Raw genomic sequence first — 17,343 nt, 5'->3', positions numbered from 1 at the left:
TTTTTTCATGTTTCTTCATGCGATATTTATAAATCATCTTTTCTTAAGTTGAAAAACATAATGAGGCAAATGGAATTGCAACTGAAGATAAATAAAACACATGAAAACGTATTAAAATTATAGTTACTCCCCACCCCCCGGCCTCAAGCACATTCTCCTCAAAAGATTGGTGAGGTAGGCGATCCGAGATACATTGAACATTGCAACATCTGTAACATTGAAATGATTATGCTGATTCGCATTCTATAGAGTTCGAACGGGGGAAATTCAATTTATAGGTTGATAAAGAGGGATATTTATGTAATTGTTAAGACTTGGCATTTCTGCAACCTTTGGCTAATCGCGAGGATGAGAATGGGCGATTATATGATGAAAGGGCGGTCACACAGTGATAACCACGCCGCCACTGAGGGCGGCTGAACAGTCCATATGGAATTCTATTATCGGAAAATGATAATATTGAAGAATGTTTATTTCCAACAGAACGAGAAGATAATGAAAAATAGAAAGAGAAGATAGAGCAAATATAGTTATTATTTAAGAAGGCTTTCCACGAATATATGTATTAATAATTCAATTAATTTCGACAAACTGTCATTCACGAAGAAAGTTGTTTTTCTGACAAGTCAGTACAAAATCGCGTGACCTCTCTTACAGACTTCTTTTATTTGCGATCCCAAACTACGAAAGTCCAACACCTGCAAGGTAATTCATTGCAACTCGTCTCACAAATACATTTTTGTCGAAGCCAGTGGCCTCGTGAAATTGCATGATTTGCCAGAAGCATATTCGCGAAAAAGATTAAATCAAAATGATCCTCTTACTGAAATCTTGCACCAATTTAACCGAGGAAGACTCCCACTACCACCGTAGTCAACAAAGGTAGCAAAATCTTGAACATCGATAGATACGGTTTTGAGAACGACCTTCCTCCAACTATATCTTCCCTAACGATAGCTACGGGAGCCTTTACGTGGAAATGCGGCCCTTGGGAGTGTCAATGTGGCCTGTGGGTGCAGTTCCTTAAATAAGACGACTTGTGTTATTTGCTCATATTGCAATCTCTAACTTCTGATCAAGACCTAACTCCTGATGCCTGTTGAACTTTCTGAAAGTGGAGTCTTCAGCTTTTCTTAAAGAGATCAACATTCGTTCGGTTTGGGAAGTTTATTGCCGTGGCCACAAACTAAAACCATTGAAGTCTGGAACAAGGGAGCGGTCGGCTCTTGAAATAAAGGGAATCTCAACATGCAAGTTGGAGGGAGGGAAATGAAACGGAAGAAACCTCGGCTCGGCCATAATAAGAAATTTAATTTCCTGCTTCTTCCATGAAGCGCCTGAACGAGCAACTGGCCTTATTTAACAAAGAGCGTCTTTTTCAGGAGCATGCTTTGGAGACCACTTGCGCCAGTCTCTAAGTTTGGGATGATTTTCCATGGTGGACTGTGCATTGCGAACGAGTTGAACAAATCTTACGTATTTTGCTAAGAAGTTAGTAAAAAGGAGGAGAGGAACTTCCATGAAACTGGTTAACTTAGGAATGGCCACAAAATCCGGATGACTGATACGCGATAATCTGAATATGAGGATTGCTATTTACTTTTTCAATTCAGCAAGTTAAAAATAGTTTCTGAAACTGAGGAAAGGTTCAAAATATCCTTGCTCAAATTACCCGCATTGAAGAGTAAGCAAACAAAGTGATAAACTCGCATAAACTTTCTTGTTTGCATGCTTTGCTGTTAACACTTATACTTGTTCTCTCGGAGAGCCCTAAAAAGGTAAATATCAAAAGAATATGCGGAGAGTCCGTAAAAAGGATAAACTACAAAACTATTGTGCACATTCGGAAGTTTCGGATACACGAATAGAAAAATTGTCCGATATCAGGATTTGGCCACAGCTCATTTGGGTTGGCCGATATTATTTTCTAATAATATGCTTTTAATATTATTTTGCATTCCTCTTTTTTTAATAATAATAATAATAATAATAATTTGACAAATTCGTGTCAGATTCTGCTACAACCTTAGATTAGCTTGTCGGATTTGGTTATTTATTCGTAACCATGACGACACATATAATGGAAAGTGTTATTTAAATTTTTATTTTCGTCACATTTCTGCCTTTTGTGACTATAATCATGATGAAGAGGATGAATGGTAAAAGTAAATTAATGACCCTATCAAAGACTGGAACTCGAAAGTCTACCACATAACGCGCTTGACCACCACAGAGCTCATAACAAGACAGATTTACGGCAGGTTTTCTTTCTTCATATTCAAATAGGTAAATCTGGACTGGACTTACAGTTTAAATTGGGATCTGAACCGCTGTGCAACACGCTTCCACCGGGAACACACAACACTTTCTTTGATTGATTGAGTTGGTGTTTCAAGTCCACTTTATGCACAGTAAGGCTAATCGGGACTGGACCTGCAGTTTAAAGTGGGATCCGAATCACTATGTGCCTCCACCGGGAATCGAACCTGATACCCCTTGATTACAAGGCGACGACGCTACCACTGCGTCATCGTGGAGGCCCCACAACACTTTCTTTGTAGCACGTTATGGGAAGGTGAGAAGACTAGTATGGTATTTGTATTTCTTATTCCCTTCTTCCTCGGCCAATCGCAACAATGGGCGAATGCTGATTAAATTAGGGGACACTCAGTGCCAAAAGAAGGACTCGAACCCGAACCACCAATGTGTCACGAAATGTGGAATAGGGTTCATGGAAACGAGTATGTCAGCGGACTTCGTTAACTCGCCTGAATTAACAGAAAAAACAGGATGGGTTCAAACTGTGACCTAAAGAATATGAATCCATCACGTTAATCTCTGCGATCAGGCGGCTTTTACGTTATTTTTCGCGAAAAAAAGAAAAAACAGAGCAAAAATTAACACCAAACATTAAACGAGCGGAAGATACAAAAACAGGAAAACCTACCTTTCCATTGGGCCACCATATCTGTCCCCGTAGTCATTGTAGGATCCAGGACCATTCTGATGACCGCCGTAGCCATCCTCGTATCTATCGCCGCCACCTGGGTACGGTGGCTGTCCACGAAGCGAGTCCCCTGCAACGAGAATTAACATCATTTGCTTTACCTAGTAAGCGGGAAAAATCTCAAGGGGAAGAGGTGCCTCGAAACCACAGTGCGTATTTTATGTGACGACTGTAAAAACAAACTTGCAATAAGTTCAAACATTGTCTGCCACACATTGCAAAAGTAAATTATGTCTAGTTGTGTTAACATGGAAATATTAACTACAGCACTGTCGGTTTGCCGTACCTCTAACCCTTTTTATTTTGTTAGCATTTCCAATATTTAGTTTCAAAGCGCAAAAAATCTATTTTTCTTTCTATTTTGTAAACGTAACGGCACTACAGACTAATTGTCACAAGTACGAGTTCATGTATGAACACACGTAACAAGATACCATGCAAATTAAATCGCGAAATGACGCGAATCTTTAAATCTAAAGCGCAAAATGTGATCAAATTCTCAGAATAAACCCGGGAAACTAGAATAGTAATTTGCAACGCAGAACTAAAAAAAAAAAATAAAAAAAAAATTAACACATCTTCTTTCAAAAGCTCAATAATTCCTTATAATCGCTCTTTTAATGTTTTACAAATGTCAGTATTACTTGTAAAATTATGTCAAGAATTGCTTGTAATTACATTTGTTGACCATTGGTTCACCATACGGTTCTTAACCGGGAAATATTATCGATGCTTTGTTAAGCGTTAATGATCCTCTTTTCCTTAAAAGATCGTTCTGACGACTGCACGAGTTGGTAATTAAAATTTTTCACGCAACAGTGAAGTTTTAAAGGCACTTAAAACGTACTTTTGAAATCAACAGCCCGAAAAAATACACATTTTGAGAAAAAGTCGAAGTCCCGACAGACACAGTTCTCAGAATGAAGACAGACGACCTGTATTTATTCACGAGATGAGTTTTTGGTTATTTAACGTCGTTCTTCTACTCGACGTTAATCACGCCGGTCAGGATTAATGCTTTGTATTAAACATGGGGTACATTAATCGGTGTGCATCGATATAGGCAAATCGGTGTATCGGTAAAATTATCGATAGTCTTACCGATCCGATTAATCTAAATGTATCTTTTAATTTAGTGCAATATTGTGTCATTTGTTATATTTTTTATGGATATAAGCATATAATCTCCATGCCCTACTTATTGAAAGTAAATGTCTAAATATGTACCTTATTTTTGCATTACAATCTGGAAAAATACATTTATAAAGAGGGTCACGGATCGCTAGTATATCAGTTATCGGTATTTTTAAGAGTATTTTAAAACAAAATCCTTGGACAAATATTTGGACCTAAAGGGATGAGACGGATGAGTGGAGAAGGTTACATAATTTAGAAGTGCATAGTATGCATTCACGTCCAGATATTATTAGAATAATTAAATCAAGAAGGCATATATGGGCAGGCCATGTGGCACGAATGGGTGAGGAAAGAAGAATCTACAAGATTCTTGTTGGGAAACTTGACAGTAAGAGACCTGTAGGAAGGCGAAGATGGAGGGATAACGTTGAGATGGACCTAAAGGAAATCGGTAAGGATGGGAAAAGATTGGACTGATCTTGCCCACGATAGGGACAGATGGAAGGCTTGCGTTGCTGCAGCCATAAACCAAAAGGTTTATGTTAGAGTTAGTTACTTTATCGGTATCGGCCAATCCCTTATGATAAAAAAAGGCAAATACAACAACCACACGCACATCTTGGCTTTTGACTCCAGTCTAGAACCTTGGGTACCGCGTTCGTCAGCCGAGAACACAACTCTTCACCGAAGCGGCTCCAAATCAGATGAGGGAGCACGACTTGATGAGTCTAATCTACTGGAGTAGTTGGCTTGGAATAAAAACGTTCCAAGTCAAGAGACACCATACCCTCCTCACCTCGCTCCCTTTTCGGTTACGGTAGCTGTGCGAAACTCGTCCTGCCACCAAGGACTTTCTCATCTCGAAAGATTAAGAACCCGAACCAAGGACGCCCCTCCTGGTGGGAGGCTTCAAAGAGCTTCCTTTCTGCAACATAGGATCCTGCACTGACATCGGCTTGCACGACAGCTACTCGCTCATGCGGGACTGCAACGAATTGCTTTGCCGCGTGTGCTGGAAGACGAATTTCCGATGTCAAAGGGGGATGTACGTAGGTTGGCAGGTTAATCCACAACTTTATTCGATACAATGAAATAGAGAGGTAGCGATGCCAGGAGCAAAGTTAAAAGTATGGAAACATGCAATGTTCCGTGTCAAATTTAGAATTTTACTTTATCTGATGATACAGGTTATCTTAGATTGATGCCAAGTTAAGCTTTGCTTCATTAATTTTATAAAGAGCCAGTTATGAAGACACAACTCGAGCCAACCTGCGCTGTCGTCGACCCAATCGCAACGTCGGCCCGATGCCTGCGCTTAAAATTCAATCGTGATCATGACAATTTTTAACAGAGCTTTTTTCATTTCGGTAAATGGGCCCAAACAAGGTGTGTCATTATTAGAGCCCGAATATTGTCCTAAATGCCTATTTTTGTTCCTGTGATCAGATTGATATGCTTTCAGAACAGAAGTGCGTTTCAAAGTAATAATCTTTATACGCAAATTCTACAATGACTACGAAATTGTTCCACTTCGACAGAGGACAAAACAACGTTAACTGCGAAAAGTGAGTTGTAATGCATTTTTTGGTTGGTTTCCCAAAAGGCGCATTCAGGGAGCACAGGAACGTTCTTCCCCTCATTTTGTTGACTAGAACTTAACAAGAAGTTTTCAATAAACACGAGAATAATAGATAGCGATCGCCCCTTGGTGACCAAGCGCCTTCGACCCACAATATCTACACCGAGGATTCTAGGTTCGAATCCCGACCTGGGAACGATTGTTCCTTTGTGAATATCCCGTCATGTTGAACGGAGATCAATTGTTGATATACAATAAAAAAAAAAAAAACTTTTCCAGTATTTTAGGTTATGATGGATATTTCTTTCTAAATCAGTTTTAAAAATGAATAAACAATACTTAATACGGTTTCCGTTAAATAAAAAAATCATGCAACCTTCTGCGTGCATTACGAAATTATATCCGTCTATATTATGTATTAAATTTCTTGATGAGAGAATTTGAATTTGAGGATTGATTTAGTTTATTTTACTTCGCGTTTTGTGCCTCTTGGCTAATTTGCGAAAATAGGGATGAAATTGATGAATGGACATTCACAAACAACTAAGCCCGAGCGGGATTCCAACCAGTGACCCTTGGCGTCGCAGCGCGATGTGCGAACAAATCGGCCACAGGGTCCGGCTGAATTTGAGGACTTTCCATTTTTACGAGTATGGAAAATGTGTCTGCTTTCTATGTTGCTTTGGGCAGTTTTTAGTACCTAGAAATTCGGGCTCTAATCATTATATCACCTTTCTGAAGGAGGAGGGAAGAGACTAAATGAATGAACTTAAACACTTTCCATGAAAACAAAGGCGAAGAGAAGATGTAGAAGTGATGACAGATACACTAATAGGCATGTCCTGAGCATAAGAACTTTTTAACAGGACTTTAGAAAGTTGAATATCAATATCATCACACATTTGCATGCAAGAAAAAAAATCTGTTTACGAAAACTGACGTGAATGAAAGATGCAATTTGGGCAAAAAAAAATAATAATTAAGAATACTAGATATATTTTGAGAAGGAAAATTTATCTGCTGGCTAAGTACGAGCAGTACGTACACGATTTCGATATTCGAATGCACCGAAAAAAACAAACGAAAAAAAAAACCCTCCAGTATTTAAAATCCAATTGATTTCACACGCCAATATCTCCTGCTCTACCTTTGCGAGTGCAAAGTGCATGTGTAGGTAGGATCTCATCCATCACTAGTTTTCACGTTTCTTTCGTGTTATTTTGGCTGGCAAAGTACCAGAGGTCCACCTCAAATGAGCAGTACGGCTTGGGGGGCTGGGGAATATCGATGCGTGAATTTTGGCAGGCTTCCACAGTGATGTAATTACAAGTCTGTGGCTTTCGGTCGCAGCCTCGGCGACCACTTGGAGAAAAGAATTCTAAGCTCCTTTATCGGGCACTGCTCTGCATGTAATCTCCTACTTTTCCAAGGGAAAATGTTCCAGTCTTCAGTCTGTACCATAACTTCATACATAATTTAAATATCGTTTCGGGAGAAATGGTAAAATTTGCAAACTTAATCTAAGGTGGATTTATACCAGCTTCATTGGGAGATTGATAAATTGGGTTTGGATCTATAGTTTAAAGTGGGGTCACACGCCCTGTAATGTGCTGCCACCGGGAATTCCAACGGAACCACTAGGTTGCAAGATCATTCTAACCTAAGTTAAAATATCCTTAGCAAAAGAAAGGGGAACATGTCAGGGTGTCTATGGAATAATTTTCTCAAAAAAATTAGTAATTTCTAATGACAAATCTTAATGTGTAGTGGCTAAAGCACTCAACGTAGACATCCCTATTAAATACAACAGTTTACATACTCAAAACAAACGTACGATTCAGCGGTATTGGGCCAATATTGTACTTATCACATCTCCACCCATTGCAGTCCATCAATTTTGAAACACATTTATTCACGGAATTGATAAACATAAAATTTTGATTGTAACAATATATATAATGTATGCCTATATGTTAGCGACAGTAGAGAAAATGGGCACGGAACGATAAGCAATGCAGGGCCTCCCCGATGGCGTAGTGGTTAACTTCGTCGCCTTGTAATCAATGGTTCCCGGGTTCGATACCCAGTGGAGGCACATAGTGGTTCGGATCGCACTATAAACTGCAGGTACAGCCTTTCTGTGCATAAAGTGGATTTAAAATTCAACAACAACGATAAGCAATTCCCGAGGTTTGGTGAGAAAATTCTTGCCGAGAAGTTACAACTTTGGAACACGTCGACAGGAAAAAAAATAGGGCGGGGGTGAATATGGTATTAGTTTCTTTTAACGGAATGTTGATGAGATATTAAAAAAAATATTAAGTTCATGTAGTGTAGTAACTAACTACATATAAAGGCAGTGCTTTTAGCAACTGCATAGAAACGAATGAGCATTGCATCCCCGTCAACAATTGGGCAACAGGAGTCGATAGGATGCGCACAATGGTGGTGATGGCTACGGGTTTAAAAATACCATTCACTACAGCATCTGCTGATGCACGTGTTTCTACGTCGAGGAAGACGGACGGCACTTTGTGATAAACTTCCTTCAAGGAGCCAGAGGAAGACTCCCATCCCTTCCTAAGAAATATGTACCCCTTTCTATTCCGCCGTCACGTGAATATCCAGTCAAGCGGATCATCGAACAACGAACTGTTTGTCCCGGAAAATTCCTTCAATGCATGCTCCTATGTTTACTTCCCGACTTTAGAATTTACGGCTCCCATCAGACGCGTTCTTGAACCCTGAGTCCAAGGCAGTGGGAAGGTGGCAAATGAACCAGAGCGTTCCGATCCTATTGGAGGAAGCTACCGCTAGGCTATCTCACATTTGTTGGACTTCAATCCTTTCTATAGGAAGTTTATAAAGGTCCAGAGTAAACCGCTGCTTTTCCTTGTAAACCTATTATAGGCGTGCGCACGGGGGGCAGTTGCCCCTCCTAATACTCACTTAGAAATTTAGTGTAGAGAAATCTTATTACAGTTATTAAACAATATTATTCTCTTTAAAAAATTAAGTATTTTCAAACCGAAGAAAGTTTCCAGCAACTATGGCGGTTTATTGGACTATCTCACTTCGTTCTCACTCGGTGGAGGCACATAGTGGTTCGGATCCCACTTTAAACTGTAGGTCCAGTCCTGATTAGCCTTACTGTGCATAAAGTGATCGCGCATTTTATTCGTTAGCCTAGTTGGGTTGTATCTATGTGACCGCAGAATAAATTGGTCTCACATTGGAAATGAATAAATTATGTGTAGCTGTTTGAATCTGCTATACGAAATCACGTTTATATGTAAATTAGTCAACCACAGAGATTGAAAATAAAGGGGGAGGGCAACAGAACTTTTGTGCTACGAAAGCTGGAATTCTTCTAATTTCGTTGGGTCCGGACACACACTAGTTTAGTACCCATCAATACAATAAAACGGTGAGATGGAATGAGGTTTTTCTTTCTTTGACTGAACTTTAATAGAGGCCTTTGCCCCCCCCCCTAATCAGAGGGTTTGCGCACGTCTATGCCTATTACAGAACCACTTAGGTATTTAACGTTACACCGACACATTTCACACTGGAACAAATACATCTGCACACTAGTGGGCGTGTTGCACAATTCAGAAACTGGTGGAGCCTAGTCACTGAAAAATAATCTTTGAGCACTCCCGCTCACAATATTCCACGTTAACCGACTTACAATGACAATGCATGATTTCTGTTTCATTACAGTACTCTACCCTTCCTGTACAGTGTAGCCATGACTACCGTTTGAACAAATGTCCATAGATAACAAGCTGCTCTCGAGTTTTCTTCAACCTTACCAGGTCTGTGTATAACAAAACCACAAATATACAGATGACTGAGTAAAAAAAAACAACATTCAATACGAATACACAACCACTGATCAACTACGAGCACGTGTGTACATTTCTTACACTACTTAATCTGAAATTATTGCAAACACTCATGCCCTGGTTTGGCCCTAAACTTTTTCTCAGTACCATTCATGATTTATACACTACTCCAGTTTTGCAACCCCTAATTAACTACACTGATGAGAAGCAATGATAAAACATTTAACTAATTAGGGATAGCCACAAAACCTTACTCGTGACCAAAAAAGCTTATTATGAATCAGTCTGTCAGTCTTTATGGATATAGTCTGTGCCTACCGGTATCTGATACAGACCTTGTTTCTGCGATATTTTACTTTAGTTCGTCACAATTCGCTGAATACGCTAGTGGAATCACATCAAGACGGCAACTTCATTCATACTGTCCTGTTTCTTCAGGTGTAACCACATTTCGCCATGGGGAGAAAAACATTAACTTGTTTGCATGTGGATTTGGTATCATAATAATATGAAATTCAACTACACTTATTTTTTCTACCAGTTTTGCAGAAACTAGGACGCGAAGAGGTATTCATTGACACCGGCTAATATGCTGTAAGAATCCGAAATCCAGGAGAGCTGGTTAAGTGAGGTGAGGCTTTCATGAGAACTGTCATTTCGCCGCTTTTTTATCTCTCGGGTTAATTGCGACGACGAAGATGAATATATGGAATGGATGCTGGTACAATCGCAACTCAGGGTTCCACACTGGGGTCTGCGACTTCGTTACGGTGACCACCCTGCCACGGAGACAAGTAAATATAGCAACCATTACTCGAGGCTTGATTCATATTCTGCAGTCCATGGTATAACAAAGGAAACTGCCCTTTCAAAATTATGAGATGTATGTTGCACTTTGTAAATGCTGGCACATCAACAACCACTCCCTTTGAAAACTTCCAGACAGCGCACGTAACGAAGCCCAAATGGGTGTCCCACGACTAGAAGGGAATGCTGACGAATGGGATGATCGCCAATTTTTTCCTAAAGAGCACACCGGTACGCGTGGGCAAGAATACGTTCGCAGCTTGTGGCGAAATTTACACGTGTGGTGCGATGCTTTTGCAACCACCAGAGACATCCTTTCAGTGCGACACTGCGTATGTATTCCTAGCCAGACCGATCAGAGGTAAACTCGAAGGCTATGACAAAGCCTTCCAATTTCTGTTACGACCAATGCAATGGGATGAGTACAATCTAATAATCATATGCGAGGAACTGCTAACATTCTTATCCATTCTAGGGTTGTCGAGGCTAGACAAGACTTGGCAGAGGGTCGGTCTTGTCTCGACTTGTAAATGTCGGTCTTATTTCGAAATACATAATATGTATAAATAATATATGCAGCGTGTCATCAAACAAACGTCAACAGCGTATATACATCAAGACAAACAACTTCTAAATTTTGACGCCTTGTTTGGACGTTACAAACACTCGAAAATTCAATTTTATCCTCAATATATGTAACCAAGCAGTAGAGGATCATAACCGCCTTTGTACTAACTTTGTAGTTTTTATAAAGAGAATGTAATGATTGGTTGATTTGGATTATATTACTTTGGTTATCTGCCACTTTTAGTTAAAGCGAAGACTAGAATGGATGAAGTGGACAATCGCAAACACAAGTCGCACAGAGTCCAGGCGCCAGAGCCTCGTTAGTCTGCAAAATACAGCCGAGGGTGCACTACGAGAAACAGAGGTTGACATCTGGGTGTTTTCCTTTAAGACTTAGCTATACAAAATCAGGTAGATATGTGCATGTTATGTCTGAAAAGGTTTCAATAGTAAAGCAAATTTAGGTACATTTTTTCAAATAACATGCCGGAGTCTTGATTGACTGATTTATTTTACTTCGGCCTTTTCCCACTTTTGGCTTATCGCGAAAATGAACATGAGTGACGATATCATGAAATTCATGAAGGGACACCACAAAGAACGCCCAGGCCGGATTCGAACCAGATCCCCCTGGCGTCGTAGCGCTGTGCTAACCATTCGCCACGGAGTCACGAACTCTTTTTTTACAAGGCTGTCGAAGCCGTAGTATATTCACTTTGAAAACTTCAAAGTTAGTTTTCCGGTTATTGGATATCCACTGTTTCATACACACAATATAATAATAAATAATAATGCAATGCAAACACCCCGTTTAAGGCCAAGGCCTTCCAAGAAACTTTTTCGTTGAGTGGTCAGCGTATAGTGCCCAACGTGCGCGGTTTTCAGTCTTCAGAGACCGGAGTGTGCTACTGTTGCTATCAAGTAGCTCCTAATTGTCCTAACGATGCTGGGTCAATATTGGGAATCGAACCCGGGACTGCTCGTACCAAATGGAGAGAGCCAACCATTAGGCTCCCACACGCAATAAGTTATGCAAATACTACCTACATATCGTTAACAAAAAAAAAAACTAGGGAGAAGGCGGCCGACGGTAGTTTTTTATAGCTTTTACAGTACAATAAAAGTCAGGATTGTCGTCTTGCGAGCTTGTCTAACACGTGCCACCACTCTGTACTCGCAGCATGGAGGGATCTTCTTGGGTGATAAACTGAAAACTTAATCGTGGCCGAGCGTAGTGCCTGAACGAAGCCGAATTCCTGATCACGCTTTCCTTTGTTTTGATTGGAGCAAAATTTTCGAACTGAAGTTCACTACGCTCTGCCAGCTGCCACTCCACGGAATTTGTGGTGTTTGTGATGGAAAAAATCCAATGTTTGCATATTTCAGCAGTATGGGTTGTTGGGTCAAGAGAGAACGCTAGATCAGTTACTGCCATTCTAAATCTAGCGGTTAACGTTGTGTGCCAAGAGTTTAAGTGTAGGGATGTTACCGAACCTTAGTCTCGTTTGAGACTTTACTATGATCTTTTTATATTAATTACAAAGCCAATCCATTAGTGGCAGCTGTGTGATAGCACATATATTCAGGATAAAATTAAGTTTTACGAGTGTTCCTAGCGTCGAAACGAGGCGTCAAAAATTTAAATGAATCCATGACGTGAGGTTTGTGCAATGACACGCTGTAAGTGTTACCTAATGTATACCGTGATTCAGCAAGTCCGCAAAACATCTTCGACTTAAGAATCACCCTGTATTTTGAGAATGAGACTCAACAGAGCATAGTTACGTTATTTACTGTATATGGAATATGCTGGAGAAATTGGATTATTACTTGCCTTCTGGATATAAACAGACAAAGATACAAGGCAAAATCCATTCCTTATTCCCCCTTTAGTTATGTTAGCATTACACTGCCACCAATCTTTATTCTGCGAGAGCTCTCCGCTTGCCTTTAAAAATTTTCATCACGTTTTCAGTTTCCTTCCGCCACAACACTGAATGAAAAGTCATCGTGCATTGTCAATGTAGCCGAGTGGGGCCGCGTGTCATACAACCATGGAAGTTCGACGTCCACAGGGGGAAACCTAATTGGTAAAACTTTGGGTTGTTTTAGGCTATTACACATGCATGCTGCATACAGGCGGGCACGTGTGGGGGGAGACTACGACGGCAGTATTTCATCAGTTTCATTGCTGGAAACAGGTAAGTTTCTGCAAACGAGGTTTGAAGTTTATTCAAGTTTGCTTTTGTATTTATCCTACGAGTGTTTCCCTTGTATTTTTGCTTATTTTACGTCGTAATCTCGTTATCGAGGGAGGGGGGGGTGACCTCCTTAGTAGAGCACAGCGCGCTACGACGCTAGGAGGGCGGGGGTTCGACTCCCGGTCTGGGCATGGTGAGCGCCCCTTCATCAATTACCATATTTGCCGGTGTATACGACGCATCTTTCTTGAACACATTTTTTAGGAAAAAACTCTGAATTTATAATTAATTTATAGTATTTCTAATGCAAAGAAATATGTAGGCCTACTTTCAACAAATAGCTTACCTAATCTAACTTGGAAAGAATACATTTTTATCTACGGCAAGGAATCGAGAAAAAAATCTAATTCAGGAGAGAAAATTTCCAGAAATGAAGATAATCAAAAATCGAGTATCGGCGTATAAGGCGCACCCTGTTTTTCAGGCCGTTATTTAAAGGCAAAAAGTGCATTTTATACGCCGGCAAATACGGTACATAAAATAACCATCCTCGGCGTCGCGATTAGCCAAAAGTGGAAGACGAGATGATAAATAAAGATCAAAATCAAATTAATGATGATGAAATTGACAAAGGGTCAAACACATGCCCAGGCCAGAAGTCGAACCTAGGATCTTTGGTGGACACCGGACGTTATCTGCCACTGATCTTTGTAATCAAGCTGCGAGACTGTACAGCACGCGCTTGCTGCTTTAATTCCACTTGGAAGTCGCCTGAACTTGAAAACATTTCTGTTCAGGCTACAAAGCAATGTCTATTACAGGAATCAGGAAGGAACCCATGCATAATAATTACATGGAGAACAAAGCAGAAGCTGCCTCAGTTGTTATCAAGTCCCGACTTAACAAAGGTACTGCACTAATTTGTAGGTAAGTGCAAGGATAAATCAGTCAAAGAATTTCTAAAATGAAATGAAAAACCAATCAACGTGCGCTGAGTTATTTTGTTTAATTATTTAGTTGTCCACGTCTGACAGAATGAAATGATAACGTAAAGGACACAATGAACACCTGTGCCTTACTGCAAGTTGCGGCTCGGTATGTGTGTCTCACGCAACCATCTTAGTACAAAAACCGTGCACGAATATTTACGCAAGAAAAATATTAAATTGTCTTTTGTAACGTTCAGAATAACTAATGGATAGCAGACACGACAGTTCAGAGCAGGCCATGTGGTTGAGTTTCTTTGACAAGCTCTTCTCTTATTCGAGGTCTGTTGATATGCCTGAAATCTCTACAAATCTTATCGTCACGATGGAATTCAAGAGTTTAAACCATTCGTTGCCAGTTTCAATAACGTGCTCTGTAGACTACTATGGTGTCATCTGGTAAACCATGGGCCATGCATTGCATATCTCTCGGTGCAGTACAGAGTTGTTTTTTTGTTTTCTTTTTTGTGGGAAGAAACGTACCTGTACTCTTCAAGTTTGTTGTTATTGTTCTTCATAAGAACTTCTCAAAATATTGTGGTATGATGTTCAGAAATGATCACCTATAAAAAGTGGATGCATGTTTCGTTAAGCTGAGAGTTCATATCCCTGCCGCTAGGCGACTCTCAGATCACCAACATCCTTCACACCACTCACAGTGTTTTGTGCAATGTTTTTGTCCTCAAGATCACGGGACCTTACACCGTGAGACTTTTTTTTTTGTGTGGGGTTTCATCAAAGACAGGGTATTAGTCTCACCGATGCCGCGTGGTATCGCAGCCCCAAGGGAGCGTATCATTGCAGCTATAGACACTATCGACAGGACCATGTTGATGCGAGTGTTTCAAGAAGTAGATTATCGAGTTGATGCGTTACGTGTCAGTGTCACCCGTGGAACATACATTGAACGTTTGTAGACGTTAAAAACTGAGTTCCTCGTTCGTTCTGGACTGGTTTCATTAACGTAAGTTCAATACTCTACTTGCAATAAATATTTGTAACCGCAAGTATTTATGATACACCCAGTATAACCGACAGGCTATCCGAAGGCCTGAATACGTCTCACAGATAAGATTTCCATTCTGCGATATTTTCAGTACACCCTCGTTCACAGAGATCTCACAAAAAGGATGAGACTCGCGGAAAGCAAGTCGATCACGTATTGCATCTCTGTTACGAGGGGTTGAATGGGCAGTATCGGCATTCTGCCCTATACTTAGGCTTATTACTCCATTCCTATCCATGTTCTTGTACTACTCTTCGACTCAGCACACATGCGCCAGATCGTGGCATCAATGGAGAAATGACATACGACCTATATGCGGACACGTCTATATCAGTTCGAACATATACAGCTAAAAGAAAATTATCTTGTCGCTTTGGTAGTCGAGAGCGTTAAATGGTTGACTTTCGATCTCGCCATCGGAGGTCCCGGGTTCAAGTCCCGGCTTGGCGGCTCTTTGCGAATGTCCCTTTATCGATCTTGAATCCTAAGTAAGGCATGGATATGTCAATGTGTTTTCCCCATAATTTATTCTCGTCGAATTATCCAAAAGAGGCCGAAAATCGATTCATATCTTATCAACGAGGTCCAACTCTTTGAAGTCCACTTCACGCTAAGATAGGCTTATCGGGGCTGGACCTACAGTTTAGAGTGGGCCCGAACCACCATGTGCCTCCACCTAGTATCGAACTCGAGAGGTTCAACTCGTATCCAATATCATATATTCATTATGATTTAGTTTTCACCTGCCCTTTTGATCATAGAAGCATGAGAAGAGCACTTTTTCATTTTCAAGCCCTGACTATAATACGTGCAGTGGACCCTATTCGTTTCCTATGTTTCTGCAAGTTCAGCACCATGCTGCCCACCCTCAATCTATTTCTATTTAGACCGGAAGTTCCCTTCGTCGATATCGCTGTCTTCCCGAGGAGGAAAGTACGGTCTTAGTATTGAATTCCAACAGCGAAGCTTGAGAATAAGGTTTGCAGGAGGTGTATTTATAAAGCAACTTATATCGTTGCACCCAATTTCGACGCCCGCTTTCACTTCTAGCAGGATGTCAGGGGGAGAATACGCTTGGAATGAACGCTTCAGTTTCTTGAAAGGAAGTGTAAGTGTTCACGGCAAATCACGATTCGCCCACTCCAAAGTGGTTGTGTGACCCACGTGCGTCTAAAAATATGTTCCTACCTATCGCAATTTCATGAGAACATTTTAGCGCTCTTTCTTGTCATAACGACGGTATAACGAAAAAATGGAGGTGGGGGATTACGTGGGCGTAAGTGACGGTAAAAAGGCAAAGATTGGTGGAACTCACATTCTCCTACATTGGTTTGTCAAGACCGAAAGTGTCTTCAAAGTAATGTTGCACTTTGGTGGATGTATCCTTTTGTATTTTTAATTTTCTCTGTGTCAACAGCGACGATGGGTAGGAAAGATTAGATACATGTAATTAAGAAACAAAGGAAAAACCTGCACGCAGGTATGTAGAAAAATTGCTGCTCAAGGCGTACGTACAATCACAGGCGGTGGCAGAAGTTGGCATTGAAAATTTGCTATTAATATCCATTTATTGGTGCATAATTAGGCAACACACAACGCCTGGCAGGGTACCGAATATTTCAGGATCTAGATGTCCCATTTCTATTGCCGGTGACCGTACTTTCATGGTAAAAATATATTGTTCAACTAACTTCGGCTGTTATTTTTTATTACCGAACGGACACTACTTTCTGTACGAGCCTAGTAATATTTTATCCTGGATATGCTAAAGTTTTAGCCAAGTTATGGTAAGATACACTAATTGAGATGAAATCTTTTGAGGTTCACGTTGGCTCTCGAAAGGACATTTTTGGGTCGCTTGCAGGCCACTTTCAGCTAATCGCGACAGTGGCAAATGGTGGGTAGATGAAATTGAAGGAAAACTCACAAAACGAGAGATTACCGTGTACTGTGGGGTGAGCAAAACTTAGCGAAAAGTGAGAATAAGCAAAAGGTGCAAAATAACGGCATTTCTACGCACTACAAAAATGTGATAGCAGGCTCGAAACAAAGTTAAAAAAATTAAAGTTTGTGTCCATGCAAGGGAATATTCAAAGACAAACAGGCAAAAAACCTGCACGCTAGTAATCTGTCCTAGATTTTACTATTTTTCATTAAACGTACTTTTCCTAAAACCTTGGGTAGGTACTTAATGAACGCAACTGA

General features: G+C 40.5%; 1 protein-coding gene across 6 annotated transcripts in view; it reads right to left on the bottom strand.

Moving 5' to 3' along the window:
- Positions 1 to 17,343, bottom strand: part of sm (heterogeneous nuclear ribonucleoprotein L) — a 190,730-nt gene that overhangs the window by 19,090 nt on the left and 154,297 nt on the right. For all 6 annotated transcript variants that reach the window (XM_083111490.1, XM_083111493.1, XM_083111488.1 and 3 more), the window contains one exon: positions 2,948 to 3,077. In XM_083111490.1, coding sequence (XP_082967616.1) covers positions 2,948 to 3,077 — 130 coding nt within the window. The remainder of the gene's footprint in view (positions 1 to 2,947; positions 3,078 to 17,343) is intronic.

Source organism: Lepisma saccharinum, chromosome 25 (assembly GCF_977018435.1).
Source record: "Lepisma saccharinum chromosome 25, izLepSacc3.1, whole genome shotgun sequence".
NCBI lineage: Eukaryota > Metazoa > Arthropoda > Insecta > Zygentoma > Lepismatidae > Lepisma > Lepisma saccharinum.
Note: the sequence above shows the minus strand (reverse complement) of the source record. Positions and strands in the feature narration are given on the sequence as shown.